Here is a 14,842-nt window from a genome sequence, read left to right on the forward strand (position 1 = left end):
GAACAGAGGCCTCAGAGATAACACCACATATCCATAACCATGTGATCTTCGACAAACCTGACAAAAACAAGCAATGGAGAAAGGATTCCCTACTTAATAAATGGTGCTGGGAAAACTAGTAGCAATATGCAGAAAACTGAAACCAGACCCCTCCCTTACACCTTATACAAAAATTAACTCAAGATGGATTAAAGACTTAAACATAAAATCTAAAACCATAAAAACTATAGAAGAAAACCTAGGCAATACCATTCAGGACATAGGCATGGGCAAAAACTTCATGACTAAAACACCAAAAGCAATTGCAGCAAAAGCCAAAATTGACAAATGGGATCTAATTAAACTACAGAGTTTCTGCAAAGCAAAAGAAACTATCATCAGAGTGAATAGGCAACCTACAGAATGGGAGAAAATTTTTGCTATCTATCCATCTGACAAAGGTCTAATATCTAGAATCTATAAGCAACTTAAGGAAATTTACAAGAAAAAACAACCCCATCAAAAAGTGGGCAAAGGATATGAACAGACACTTCTGAAAAGAAGACAGCCAACAACCATATGAAACATATTTATGCGGCCAAGAAACATATGAAAAAAAGTTCATCACCACTGGTCATTAGAGAAATGCAAATCAAAACCACAGTGAGATACCATCTCACGGCAGTTAGAATGACAATCATTAAAAAGTCAGGAAAAAACAGGTGCTAGAGAGGACGTCGAGAAATAGGGATGATTTTACACTGTTGGTGGGAGTGTAAATTAGTTCAACCATTGTAGAAGACAGTGTGACGATTCCTCAAGAATCTAGAACCAGAAATACCATTTGACCCCTCAATCCCATTACTGGGTATATACCCGAAGGATTATGAATCATTCTACTATAAAGACACATGCACACATATGTTTATTGCAGCATTGTTCACAATAACTAAGACTTGGAACTAATGCAAATGCCCATTAAAATGATAAAGAAAATGTGGCACATACACAACATGGAATACAGACATAAAACGAATGAGTTCATGTCCTTTGCAGGGAGATGGATGAAGCTGGAAACCATCATTCTCAGCAAACTAACTACAGGAACAGAAAACCAAACACTGCATGTTCTCACTCACAAGTAGGAGTCAAACGATGAGAACACATGGACACAGGGAGGAGACTATCACACACCAGGGCCTCTCATGGGGTGGAGAGCCAGGGGAGGGAGAGCATTAGGACAAATACCCAATATATGCAGGAATTACAACCTAGATGACGGGTTGATGGGTGCAGCAAACCACCGTGGCACATGTATACCTATGTAACAAACCTGCATATTCTGCACATGTATCCCAGAACTTAATGTATAAAAAAAAAAAAAAAAAAAAAAGACATGTAGACCAATGGAACAGAATAGAGAACCCAGAAATAAAGCCAAATACTTACAGCCAACTGATCTTCAACAAAGCATAAGAAAAAAACATTAATTGGGGAAAGGACATTATTTAATAAATGGTGCTGGGAAAACTGGCAAGCCACATGTAGAAGAAAGAACCAGATCCTCATCTCTCACCTTATATAAAAATCAACACACGATGGATCAAAGACTTAATCTAAGACATGAAATCATAAAAATTCTAGAAGATAACATTGGAAAAACTCTTCTGGGCATTAGCTTAGGCAAAGAATTCATGACTAGGACCCCAAAAGCAATTGCAACAAAAACAAAAATAAATAAATGGGACATAACTAAACTAAAAAGCTTCTGCACGGCAAAAGAAATAAGCAGAGTAACCACAACCCAAAGTGGGAGAAAATATTCACAAACTATGCAATGTCTAACAAAGGACTAATCTCCAGAATCTACAAAGAAGTCAAAGAAATCAGCAAGAAAACAAAAAACAAATAATCTCATTAAAAAGTGGGCAAAGGACATGAAGAAACAATTCTCAAAACGTACAAACAGCCAACGAGCACTTGAAAAAAAATGTTCAACATCACTAATCATCAGGGAAATGCAAATTGAAACCACTTATTCCCGTAAGAAAAAAAGGCCATAATTAAAAAGTCAAGGCCGGCACGGTGGCTCACGCCTGTAATCCCCGCACTTTGGGAGGCCGAGGCGGGCAGATCACGAGGTCAGAAGATCAAGACCATCCTGGCTAACACGGTGAAACCCCGTCTCTACCAAAAATACAAAAACATTAGCCGGGCGTGGTGGCGGGCGCCTGCAGTCCCAGATACTCAGGAGGCTGAGACAGGAGAATGGCGTGAATCTGGGAGGCGGAGCTTTCAGTGAGCCGAGATCACGCCACTGCACTACAGCCTGGGCGACAGAGCGAGATTCCGTCTCAAAAAAAAAAAGTCAAAAAAAAAAAATAGGTGTTGGTATGGATGTGGTGGGACACTTTTATACTGCTGGTGGGAATGTAAACTAGTACAACCACTATTGAAAACAGTATGGAGATTCCTTAAAGAACTAAAAGTAGAACTACAATTTGATCCAGCAATCCCACTACTGGGTATCTCACCCAAAGGAAAAGAAGACATTATATGAAAAAGACATAGGCACAAGCATGTTTATAGGAGCACAATTCACAATTGCAAAGATATGAAACCAATCTAAGTGCCCATCAACCAACAAATGAATAAAGAAAATGTGGTACATATATGCCATGGAATACTACTCAGTCATAAAAAAAAAAGGAAATAATGTCTTTTGCACCAAGTTGGATGGAGCTGGAGGCCAATTTTTCTAAGTTAAGTAACTCAGAAATAAAAATCCAAATGTCATATGTTCTCACTTATAAGTGGGAGCTAAGCTCTGAGGATGCAAAGGCATAAGCATGATATAATGGACTCTGCGGGTACAGGAGGAAAATTTGGAAGGGGGGTAAGGGATAAAAAATTACATATTGGGTACAATGTACACTGCTTGAGTGATGGATGCACAAAAAGCTCAGAAATCACCACTGAAGAATGCATCCATGTAACCAAAAGCACCTGTACCCCGAAAACTATTGAAATAAAAATTGAAATAACTACTGAAATTAAAAATGAAAATAATTAAAAAATGAGATCTAAAAATTACCTCAAAAATAAACTATAGAAATGCATTTTTGTCACCCTTTAATGCAAAAAACAAAGCAGCTCATTGTGTGACAACTATATTAGAAAATAAATTATAGAAAATGTTTAGGGAATTAACTATTTGTTGAACCATTACACTGTTAAGGAAATGCAGAAGACTTTTTATTTGATTGTTTTGTAAGTTAAACTACACCTACCTTAAAAAAATTCAAATTCCACTTCAACATCTCTTTAACAAAGAATAGCCCTTCAAGTTCTCCCTAATTATTATCATTTTAGACTATGCCAATACTTGATTATAAAATAAGAACAGAACCCAGAAAAACATGTTGCCCGAGTTTAGTTCAAAAAATCTATTTTCCCCATTAATCTGACTCCATATCCTACTGATATCTGTAAAGAAACATGGAGACATCTAAATTAAAAATTGATATAAATATTGATTTAAATAATTTTCCAAAGCCAAAACCTAACTGAAATGTATTCCCACCACATTTAGAAAAATCATATTTTAAACATAAATAGACTTCATTGGCATTTGAGAACATATTATTTCTACTAAACTCTCCAGTTAACTTTCCAACTTTGGTATTTGGTAATTCTCCAAATTTTCTGGAAACACGATAATATCACATTTCCTAATCTAAGATGTAAAAACAGAATGAAACAAGTATAATAAATATTGTTAGATTTTAAGAAGGTTATGAGTATTACATGATCTCTAAAGTTTTTCCAAACTAATTTTCCTTGAAGCTGTATATATACATTTACCATCCTGTAAAACATTTTTGCCATAGTATTCTATTACATTTTAATAATTTTAAATTTATTTCAGCAAATATAATAAATGCATGACTTTCATCAATTGTACTTACATGTTTTGGGATTCCTGGCTTACTGAAGAAACAGAATCAGAACCCTCTACTGGAGTAGGAATTCTTTCCGATAGCAAACTTGTCTAAAAAATAGAATAATTTATATTTCTTACTGATAGCACTACCCATATATTTATATTTTTATAATTATATTTATAATTATATTTTATAATTATATTTCTTACTGATAGCACTACCCATAAGATTTCTTATGTTGCATTTTTGTTTTATCCTTAATGTTATTAAAATCAAAATTATCTTCAAATTCTAAATCATTTGGTTGTTAATGAAATATCATATAACATATTTTACAAATAAACCATATCAAATGGGGGGAAAAGACTTAATTGTCCACTGATATACACATATATGGCTATTGCTACATTACGATCTCTAGTATCCACAACAAAAACCCAGCTGTCTCTAAAAATTACTTTAAAATAACTCCCAAAGAGTGTTAGTCTATGTAAGGAAAATTAACCTAAAGCCTCATCTACGAGAAGAAAAGAATCTGTAGTACCCATTTAAGTCTTAGAACTTTGTCCCACTGGGAAAGGAGATACTGCAGTCATCCTGTGCCAAATTAGGATGCATTATGTCCCCTAGAGTACTGTGATGCTAAAGAAGTCATATTTGCCCCAGTTAAATATTTCATCCAAAGTACAACACTCTAATGGTGCTTATATTTGAAACAAAGATTTGCAGGGAGGAAAAACGAAGCTTGAAAATACTTACCTTTTTCCATGCCTTTGCTATAGATTCATGCAAATTATAAGTGATTAACACCTGCAAGCCTTCACATGTACTATATATGTGACGACACACAGAAATAAAAGCTCCTTTAACCACAGGCAACATTTCTGATCCAGAAAATATAGAAATATCTTCATCGAGAAGTTTTTTCGAAAACTGGGCAATTATATGAGCACCTGTAGGACTAAAAGATGATACCTGAAAGTGATTCCAAGGTTATATTAATCTTGACTTCATAAAGCTCTACCAAAAAGGCTAGTCTTGTCACAAAAACTTAGTCTTCCTCTAACTTTTCTCAGACATGTCAATATTCATGTTCCCACCCACGCGCAGATGTCTAGTAATGAGAACAGTTTCCATGGGATGGAAGGAAAAAATATAGAGACAGGGAAAAAGCAGGAAAACTTTACAATGAAAAGATTATAGACGCATTGAGACCACGGCCATGTAGATAAGTATTGTCAATCCTACAGTGAAAACATAATCCTAAATGCTCCATTCCTAGCACTTATTGACACATTCCCCATCCCATTAACAGGACTTAGTTCCCCTATATCAAAGGCTGAGAAACTTTTTTTTTTCTTTTTTTTTTTTGAGATGGAGTGTCCTCTGTCAACCGGACTGGAGTGCAGTGGCATGGTCCTGGCTCACTCTGCCTGCTGGGTTCAAGCGATTCTCCTGCCTCAGCCTCCTGAGTAGCTAGGATTACAGGGGCATGCTACCATGCCTGGCTAATTTTTGTACTTTTTTAGTAGAGACGGGGTTTCACCATATTGGCCAGGCTGGTCTCGAACTCCTGACCTCAGGTGATAAACCCACCTCAGCCTCCCAAAGTGCTGGGATTACAGGTGTGAGCCACCACGCCCGGCCGGCTGAGACACTTTTAAAAGTAATAATAGATAAGTACTTAATAAATGCTCAGAATTTACACAAGTTCAATGGTGCACATTAGATTGTTGTAGTTACAGGTCCTAATATTTTTCCCTATGCCACTGATTTGTTGGAAAAACAGTCATGTTTATTTGGATAACTACTTTACCATGGTGTCACTTAACTTTTTTCTCTAGTTCTCCATATATCCTATAAAGTGATCATTAGAAGTGAGAATTATTTAAAGTTTAACTTCTTTTGTTTCGTTTCCTTTTTTTTCCTTGGTAAAATAACTTCATAGTTGGTTGCCGCTGTCTACCTCCTATTGCATGAAGCACTATCTGGATGTCCCAATTTTAGTGGTGCTAAAGATCACTGGTCAGATGGTATCACACTGACCTCTCTAGTACGTAGTCCTCCCCATCAACCTTTCACCTAATGATTTTAGCATCCATTAATGATCATTTCCTACATCCACTATTTCACTAAGAATTACCAAATTATGATTTTTCTGATTATATCATTTATTTTGCATTTATTAGCTAGAATTCTTCTGTGAAGAACTTTTCCTCAGTAACGTTTTAGTTACACTAAAATACAGTTTGTAAAGAAAAGGCTGGAAAAAAATGCTTAAATTTTCTTTTTATCAATTTGCATACTAACAAGTTGGTGTCCTAGTGACTTCAGCAGGTAACTGATAAAGTGTATTTTTTGTTTGTTTTCTATTTTAGTGCCTTTTCAAACCCATGTATTTTTTTATATACTTTATGTATGTTAATCCATTGCAGTCATTATTTTTCTGATTCTCAAATTGTCCATCTTAAGCCAGTAGGAGGCCCCTTCTGGTTGGCTCTGGGGTACTTTTGATACTATCTCATTGGTCTTAGATAGCTTCTAAAATGGTAAGATACCCCAGGATCATCCTCCATACTTCCTGGCCCAGACCCAGAATCAGCCACTCCTGTCTCTTCTTAGAACAAAAAGATGTTTAGACAATACAGATAGCAGCTCACAGTAAAGTAGTTGCTACCATTCCAGTGATAGTGCTGGGAAAAATATAACAAGAGAAAAATAAGTTCATAATTTTATTTCTATTATGAATTGAAGATTTAGGTTTCTTATTTAACCTCTTTAACTTTATACTTTTATCTTTTTCTCTTATATTAAAAAATCTTAGTTCCTTATGACATTACTATAATTACTTATTTGCTCTATGTTATAATTATGTATAACAATTTCAAAACAGCAACAGCAATATTACCTCTAAACATATACTAAATGCAGTTTGAGATTACTTTGAGGAATTTTTTTTAACCTTAGAATATATCCCACTGGAAATTTTCAATCAAAATTAGATTATTTGAAGTAATTCTTTTCTCTGCATGAATATGTCACTAACTTGATTGATATGTAAACTTACTAATCCCTTTGTTTGCAGCTTTTAAATACTGTGGCTTCATTTTTTCTTTTTTTTTTTTCTGTTTTTTGTGTTTTGTTTTACATTTAGTATGTAAACAGCAAGATGAGTCCAAAGTCAAATCTAAGTATAATCAAGGTATAATCCTAGATATCTTGTTTCCATATCTGTTTCTCCACATTTTTCTCTCCCCTCTCCTAAAATTAACCATTTTCATTACTTTTCACTTTGTCCATTCATCATTCTCTTTTAAAAATATAAACAAATATGATCATTCGTATTTCTTTGTATCATACAAAAGGTAGCATTCTATTAACATTCTTCTGTTCCTTTATTCACTTAACAACATATCCTGAAAATAACTCCACAGAAGTACACAAAAATATTCCCTTTTATAGACAGCTCAGTGCTCCATTGTGTAAACATAATTCAATCAACTAGCCTCTTCTTATTGAACATTTGAGATGATTCCAGTCTTCCATTAATATAAATAATCAGAATCTATACTTTTAACTGGACCATGAAGATTCAGAAGAAAATCTAACATTTTATGCCTTATCTGTTTAACTTCAATGTGAGGGAGACTTTCTTTAATATTAAAAAAAGAAAGAAAGAAAGAAAAGAAGACAGAAAAAAGGGCCAGGTGCAGTGGTTCATGACTGTAATCCCAGCACTTTCGGAGGCAAAGTCGGGTGGATCACTTGAGGTCAGGAGTTTGAGACCAGCCTGGACAACATGGCGAAACTCCATCTCTACTAAAAATACAAAAATTAGCCCAGCACGGTGGCGCACACCTATAGTCTCAGCTACTCTGGAGGCTGAGGCAGGAGAATCGCTTGAACCCAGGAGGTGGAGGTTGCAGTGAGCAGAGATCGCATAACTGCACTCCAACCTGGGCGGCAGACTGAGACTCCACCCCAAAAAAGTAAAAAAAATAAAAAGAACCCAGATCTCATAAAGATAATGATTGGGAAAAATTTGACTACATGTAAATTAATAATATCTATATAGAAAAAAAACACTTAAATACGGTTAAGTGGTAGACAATAAAAAGAAGTCTTGGGGGCCGGGCGCGGTGGCTCATGCCTGTAATCCCAGCACTTTGGGAGGCCGAGGCGGGCGGATCACGAGGTCAGGAGATCGAGACCATCCTGGCTAACACGGTGAAACCCCGTCTCTACTAAAAATACAAAAAATTAGCCGGGCGTGGTAGTGGGCGCCTGTAGTCCCAGCTACTCGGGAGGCTGAGGCAGGAGAATGGCGTGAACCCGGGAGGTGGAGCTTGCAGTGAGCCGAGATCGCGCCACTACACTCCAGCCTGGGCGACAAAGCAAGACTCCGTCTCAAAAAAAAAAAAAAAAAAAAAAGAAGTCTTGGAACTCATGACAAAGAATTAGTCTTCCTAATTTTAAAAACAGTTGTTATTGATAAAAAACCTCTAGTTAAATATGGCAGACTGAACATATACATTCACTGCTCCCTTCATAAATACTAAAATTCAAAGTAAAAGGATTTTCCAGTAGGCAATAAAACCCCCAAAGACAAGAAGAATGGAAAGGATGTGGTAGTAAAATTTTAGAACCTGAAAATCAAAATAACAAGCAGTAATTCAGGACATAGAGAAACCTGAATTATCAGCCACAATGTGAAAAACAGAATAAACCTGATTCATTTTATAGAACCTCTCAAAAAACTCAAGAATTGGTGGTAACAAATATCTCTAAATTGGGGGGTAAAAGTGAAATTGAAAACAGAAGAGCTGCCTGAAAGCCAGTTTTAGGAGTCTGACCTCCAGATTCCCTCCCACATTTCATGCAGCTAACCCAGTGTGCTTCTTGAAAGGTAGGAAGAGCTCAAGAAATAGAAGACAACAGAGGGTATCACAGGATTCAATCAAAGTTTATATACTAACACTTGAGACCCATCACCATTTCCACCCAGCCTTCTTCTCCCACTAGGCTTATATTCCTCAGGCAGCTAACAGTAAGAGGTTTCTCTATGGAATCCCTTAAGAACAAAGGAGAAACCAAATATACTGACATTAGGGGTTCCCAAACAAAATGCCACAGAAAGGGCCCACTAAAGTAAAGACCACAAATTACAAGTCCCACTTTCTTGTATCGTTTCCAAGGATCTTTTTACTGACTTTCAAATATTTGAATAAACCTCCAATTTAAAAAAGACCATGATGAGAAATACAGAAAGCAATTTAGAAGGAAAAAAGAAAATATGACAGATTAAAGCTTTATTATCTTTATGTAGGTAAAAAGAACTTATACTCAAAAAAAAATGGGGGCAGGAGGCAAATGGCCAACTAGAAGCAGCGGCCATCAGAGGCTCCCACTGAAAAGAACCAAAACAGCATTTGAATCCTGCACTGGCAACTGAGGTATCCAGGTTTTATCATCGGAACTGACTAGGTGGCTGGCATGACCCATGGAGAGGAAGGAAGAGCAGGGTGGTATGGCAGCCCACCTTAGATCTACACAGGGCAGGGAGCTGCCTCCCCTCAGCCAAGTGGGGTGGTGATTGAGCATGCTACCCAGCCTGGGAAGCTGTGCTTTTCCATGGAACTGTGCTGCCCATGGTTCAGAAGATCCCACTGGTGAGCACACACCACTGAGGCCTTCAGTCCGAACCAAAAAGCCATGCAGATTCTCAACAGCCACTCGGCTGGAATAATCCTAGGCCTGCCAAGTTCCTGGAGGGAGGGGTGGCCATCACCACTGCTGCTGCTGATTGCTGTCTAAGCCATCTGAGCTCGCTGGGGGAGAGGCAGAGCCAACACTGCTGCGGCTAGCTACCTAAGACACTAAGCTCCCATGGGCGAAGGACTGCAGCTATCACTATAGCTCCAGGCCGTGCTTCTCCCTGCTAGAGCCAGGGAAATTCAGGAGGCTGAATGGCTTGGTCCCAAGAGGTATTCCCCACAGTGCAGCACACCAGCTGTGGCAGATCTTGGCCAGATTGCCTCTTCAGAACGGATGCTGACTCAACCCTCCTCACTGGGTGGGGCCTCCCTACAGGAACTCCAACAACTCCAGCCAGTGGCTCAGGGACAGAACTCTGATCTCCCTGTCCTGAGCCCTTAGAAGAAGGGGTGACCGTAGTCTCCATGGAACAGCAAACTTAGTCTTTCCTCCTGCTAGCTCTGAGAAATCTGGGCAGCCCAGAAGAGTTGGTTTCCCCCAGTGCAGCACATCCTCTGCCAAGGAGCAGTCAAAGTGGGTCCCGGTTCCCATGCCCCCCAACTGGGTGAGACACCCCAAAAGGGGTCACCAGACACCCTACACAGGAGCGTTCCTACTGGCATCAGGTTGGTGCCCCTCAAGGTCAGAGATCCCAGAGGAAAGAGCCAGGCACCCATCTTTGCTGTTCTCCAGCCTCCTCAGGTGATATCTCCAGGTGTGGAAGCGAACCAGATGAATAGGGCCTGAAGTGAACCCCCGGCAAACCACAGCAGCCCTACAGAAGAGGGACCTGACAATTGAAAGAAAGACAAACAGAAAGCTACAACAACAGCATCAACTAAAAAAATCCTCAAAAAAGCCTCATCCAAGGGTCAGCAGCCTCAAAGATCCAAAGTGAACCAACTCATGAAGATGAGAAAGAATCAATGAAAAAAATGCTGAAAACCCAAAAGGCCAGATTGTCTCTTTTCCTCCAAATGATCACAACACCTCTCCAGCAAGGGCACAGAACTGGACAGAGGATGAGATGGATGAATTGACAGAAGTGGGCTTCAGAAGGCAGGTAATAACAAACTTCAATGAGGTAAAGGAGCATGTTCTAACCCAATGCAAAGATGCTTAGAACCATGATACTAGGTTACAGGAGCTGCTAACTAGAATAACCAGCTTAGAGAGGAACATAAATGACCTGATGGAGTTGAAAAACACAACACAAAAACTCTGTGAATCATACACAAGAATCAATAGCCAAATCAATCAAGTGGAAGAAAAAATACCAGTGTTTGAAGACTATCTTGCTGAAATAAGGCAGGCTTAGAGAAGAAAGAGTAAGAAGTAATGTACAAAACCTACAAGAATTATGGGACTATGTAAAAAGACTGAACCTATGACTGATTGGAGTACCTAAAAGAAACGGGAAGAATGGAACCAAGTTAGAAAACACACTTCAGGATATCATCCAGAAGAACTTCCCCAACCTAGCAGGACAGGCCAACATTCAAATTCAGGAAATACAGAGAACCTCACTAAGATACTCCATGAGAAGATCAACCACAAGACACATAATCATCAGATTCTCCAAGGTTGAAATGAAAGAAAAAATGTTAAGGGTAGCCAGAGAGACAGGCCAGGTCACCTACAAAGGGAAGCCCATCAGAGTAATAGCGGATATCTCAGCAAAAAATCTATAGGCCAGAAGAGAATAGAGGCCAATATTAAATACTTTTTTTTTTTTTTGAGACAGAGTCTCGCTCTGTCACCCAGGTTGGAATGCAGTGGCATGATCTCGACCCACTGCAACCTCCTCCTCCCAGGTTCAAGCAATTCTCCTGCCTCAGCCTCCTGAGTAGCTGGGACTATAGGCATGTGCCACCACACCTGGCTAATTTTTCTATTTTTAGTACAGACAGAGTTTCGCCATGTTGGCCAGGCTGGTCTCGAACTCCTGACCTCAGGTGATCTGCCTGCCTCAACCTCCCAAAGTGCTAGGATTACAGGCATGAGCTATGGCACCCAGCCATTGAACATTCTTAAAGAAAAAAATTTTCAACCCAGAATTTCATATCTGGCCAAATGAAGCTTCATAAATAAATAAAATCCTTTACAGACAATCAAATGCTAAGGGAGTTCATCACCACCAGGCCTGCCTTGCAAGAGTTCCTGAAGCAAGCACTAAATAGGGAGAGGAAAAATCAGTACCAGCCACTGAAAAAAAACACACTAAACTACAAAGACCAATGACATTATGAAGAAACTGGATTAACTAGTGTGCAAAATAACCAGCTGGCATCATGATGACAGGATCAAATTCACACATAACAATATTAACCTACAATGTAAATGGGCTAACTGCCTCAATTAAAAGATACAGACTGGAAAATTGGATAAAGAGTCAAGACGAATCAGTGTGCTGTATTCAAGAGACTCATCTCATATGCAAATATACACATAGGCTCAAAAAACCAAAAAAAAAAGATAGAGGTAAATCTACCTAGCAAATGGAAAGCAGAAAAAAAGCAGGGGTTTCAACACCAGTTTCTGACAAAACAGACTTTAAACCAACAAAGATCAAAAAAGACAAAGAACGCCATTACATAATGGTAAAGGGATCAATTCAACAAGAAGAGCTAACTATCTGAAATATATATGCACCCAATATAGGAGCACCCAGTTTGATAAAACAAGTTTTTAGAGACCTAAAAGTGACTTAGACTACCACACAATAATAGTGGGAGACTTTAATACCCCACTGACAATATGAGACAGTGGGGTATTAACGAGACAGAAAATTAACAAGGATACTCAGGACTTGAACTCAGCTCTGGATCAAGAGGACCTAATAGATATCTACAGAACTCTCCACCCGAAAACAACAGAATATACATTCTTCTCAGTGCCACATGGCACTTACTTTAAAATCAACCACATAATTGGAATTAAAACACTCCTCAGCAAATGCAAAAGAAATGAAATCATTATAAACAGTCTCTCAAACCACAGTGCAAAACTCAAGATTAAGAAACTCACCCAAAACCACACAAATACATCAAAATTGAACAACCTGCTTCTGAATGACTCCTAGGTAAATAATGAAAGTAAGACAGAAATTAAGAATTTCTTTGAAGCCAATGAAAACAAAGAGACAACGTACCAAAATCACTGGGACGCGGCTAAAGCAGTGTTAGGAGGGAAATTGATAGCACTAAATGCCCCCATCAGGAAGCTAGAAAGATCTCAAATTGACACCATAACATTAAAACTAAAATAACTAGCGAATCAAGAGCAAACAAATACAAAAGCTAGAAGAAGACAGGAAATAACTAAGAACAGAGTAGAAATGAAGGAGAGACAGACATGAAAACCCTTCAGAAAAAATCAATGAATCCAGGAGCTGTTTTCTTGAAAAAATAAAATAGACCACTAGTTAGATTAATAAAGAAGAAAAGAGAGAAGAATCAAATAGATGCAATAAAAAATGAAAAAAGAGATATCACCACCAACCCCACAGAGTCAAACTACCATCAGAGAATACTACAAACATCTCTGCATAAATAAACTAGAAAATCTAGAAGAAATGGTTAAATTCCTGGACACATAAACCCTCCCAAGAAGAAGTCAAATCCTTGAATAGATCAATAACAAGCTCTGAAATTGAGGCAGTAATAAATAGCCTAGCAACTAAAAAAAGCCCAGGACCAAATGGATTCACAGCCAAATTCTACCACAGGTACCAAGAGGAGCTGGTACCATTCCTGCTGAAACTATTCCTAACAATTAAAAGGAAGGGATTCCTTCCTAACTCATTTTATGAGGCCACCATCATCCTGATACCAAAGCCTGGCAGAGACACAACAAAAAAAGAAAACTTCAGGCCAATATCCCTAATGAACATCAGTGTGAAAATCCTCAACAAAATACTCACAAACCAAATCCAGCAGCACATCAAAAAGCTTATCCACCATGATCAAGCTGGCTTCATCCCTGGGATGCAAGCCTGGTTCAACATACACAAATCAATAAACATAATTCATCACGTAAACAGAACCAATGACAAAAACCACGATTACCTCAATAGATGCAGAAAAGACCTTCGATAAAATTCAACATCCCTTCATGCTAAAAACTCTCAATAAACTAGGTATTGATGGAACATATCTCAAAATAATAAGAGCTATTTATGACAAACTTACAGACAATATTATACTGAATGGACAAAAGCTAGAAGCACTCCCTTTCAAAACCAGCAAAAGACAAGGATGCCCTCTCTCACCACTCCTATTAAACATAGTATTGGAAGTTCTGGCCAAGGCAATCAGGCAATAGAAACAAATAAAGGGTATTCAAATAGGAAGAGAGGAAGTCAAATTGTCTCTGTTTGCAGATGACATGATCCTATATTTAGAAAACCCCATCGTGTCAGCCCAAAAGCTCCTTAAGCTGAGAAGCAACTTTAGCAAAGTCTCAGTATATAAAATCAATGTGCAAAAATCAGAACCATTACTATACATCAACAACAGACAGAGAGCCAAACCATGAATGAACTCCCATTCACGATTGCTACAAAGAGAATAAAATACCTAGGAATACAGCTAACAAGGGATGTGAAGGAACTCTTCAAAGTGAACTATAAGCCACTGCTCAAGGCAATAAGAGAGGACATAAACAAATGGAAAAACATTCTATCCTCATGGATAGCAAGAATCAACATTGTGAAAATGGCCATACTGCCCAAAGTAAATCATAGATTCAGTGCTATTCCCATCAAACTACCATTGACATTCTTCACAGAATTAGAAAAAAACTACTTAAAAAAAATTCATATGGAACCAAAAAAGAAAAAAAAAAAAGAGCGCATATAGCCAAGTCAATCCTAAACAAAAAGAACAAATCTGGAGGCATCATGCTACCTGACTTCAAACTATACTAAAAGACTACAGTAACCAAAACTGCATAGTACTGGTACAAAAACTGACATATAGACCAATGGAAAAGAATAGAGGCCTCAGAAATAAGACCACATCTACAACCATTTGATCTTCGACAAACCTAACAAAAACAAGCAATGAGGAAAGGAATCCCTATCTAATAAATGGTGGTGGGAAAACTGGCTAATCATATGCAGAAAACTGAAAATGGAAGCCTTCCTTACACCTTATACAAAAATT

At 38.1% G+C, this 14,842-nt stretch overlaps 1 protein-coding gene across 3 annotated transcripts in view; it reads right to left on the reverse strand.

Annotated features, from left to right (window-relative positions):
• TBC1D32 (TBC1 domain family member 32) overlaps positions 1–14,842 on the reverse strand; it is a 249,792-nt gene that overhangs the window by 166,062 nt on the left and 68,888 nt on the right. For all 3 annotated transcript variants that reach the window (XM_004044609.4, XM_055389796.2, XM_055389797.2), the window contains exons 17-18: positions 4,683–4,884; positions 3,948–4,030 (exon numbers count right to left, since the gene is read on the reverse strand). In XM_004044609.4, the coding sequence (XP_004044657.2) occupies positions 3,948–4,030; positions 4,683–4,884 (285 nt within the window). The remainder of the gene's footprint in view (positions 1–3,947; positions 4,031–4,682; positions 4,885–14,842) is intronic.

The sequence above is a fragment of the Gorilla gorilla genome, chromosome 5 (genome assembly GCF_029281585.2).
Source record: "Gorilla gorilla gorilla isolate KB3781 chromosome 5, NHGRI_mGorGor1-v2.1_pri, whole genome shotgun sequence".
Classification (NCBI taxonomy): domain Eukaryota; kingdom Metazoa; phylum Chordata; class Mammalia; order Primates; family Hominidae; genus Gorilla; species Gorilla gorilla.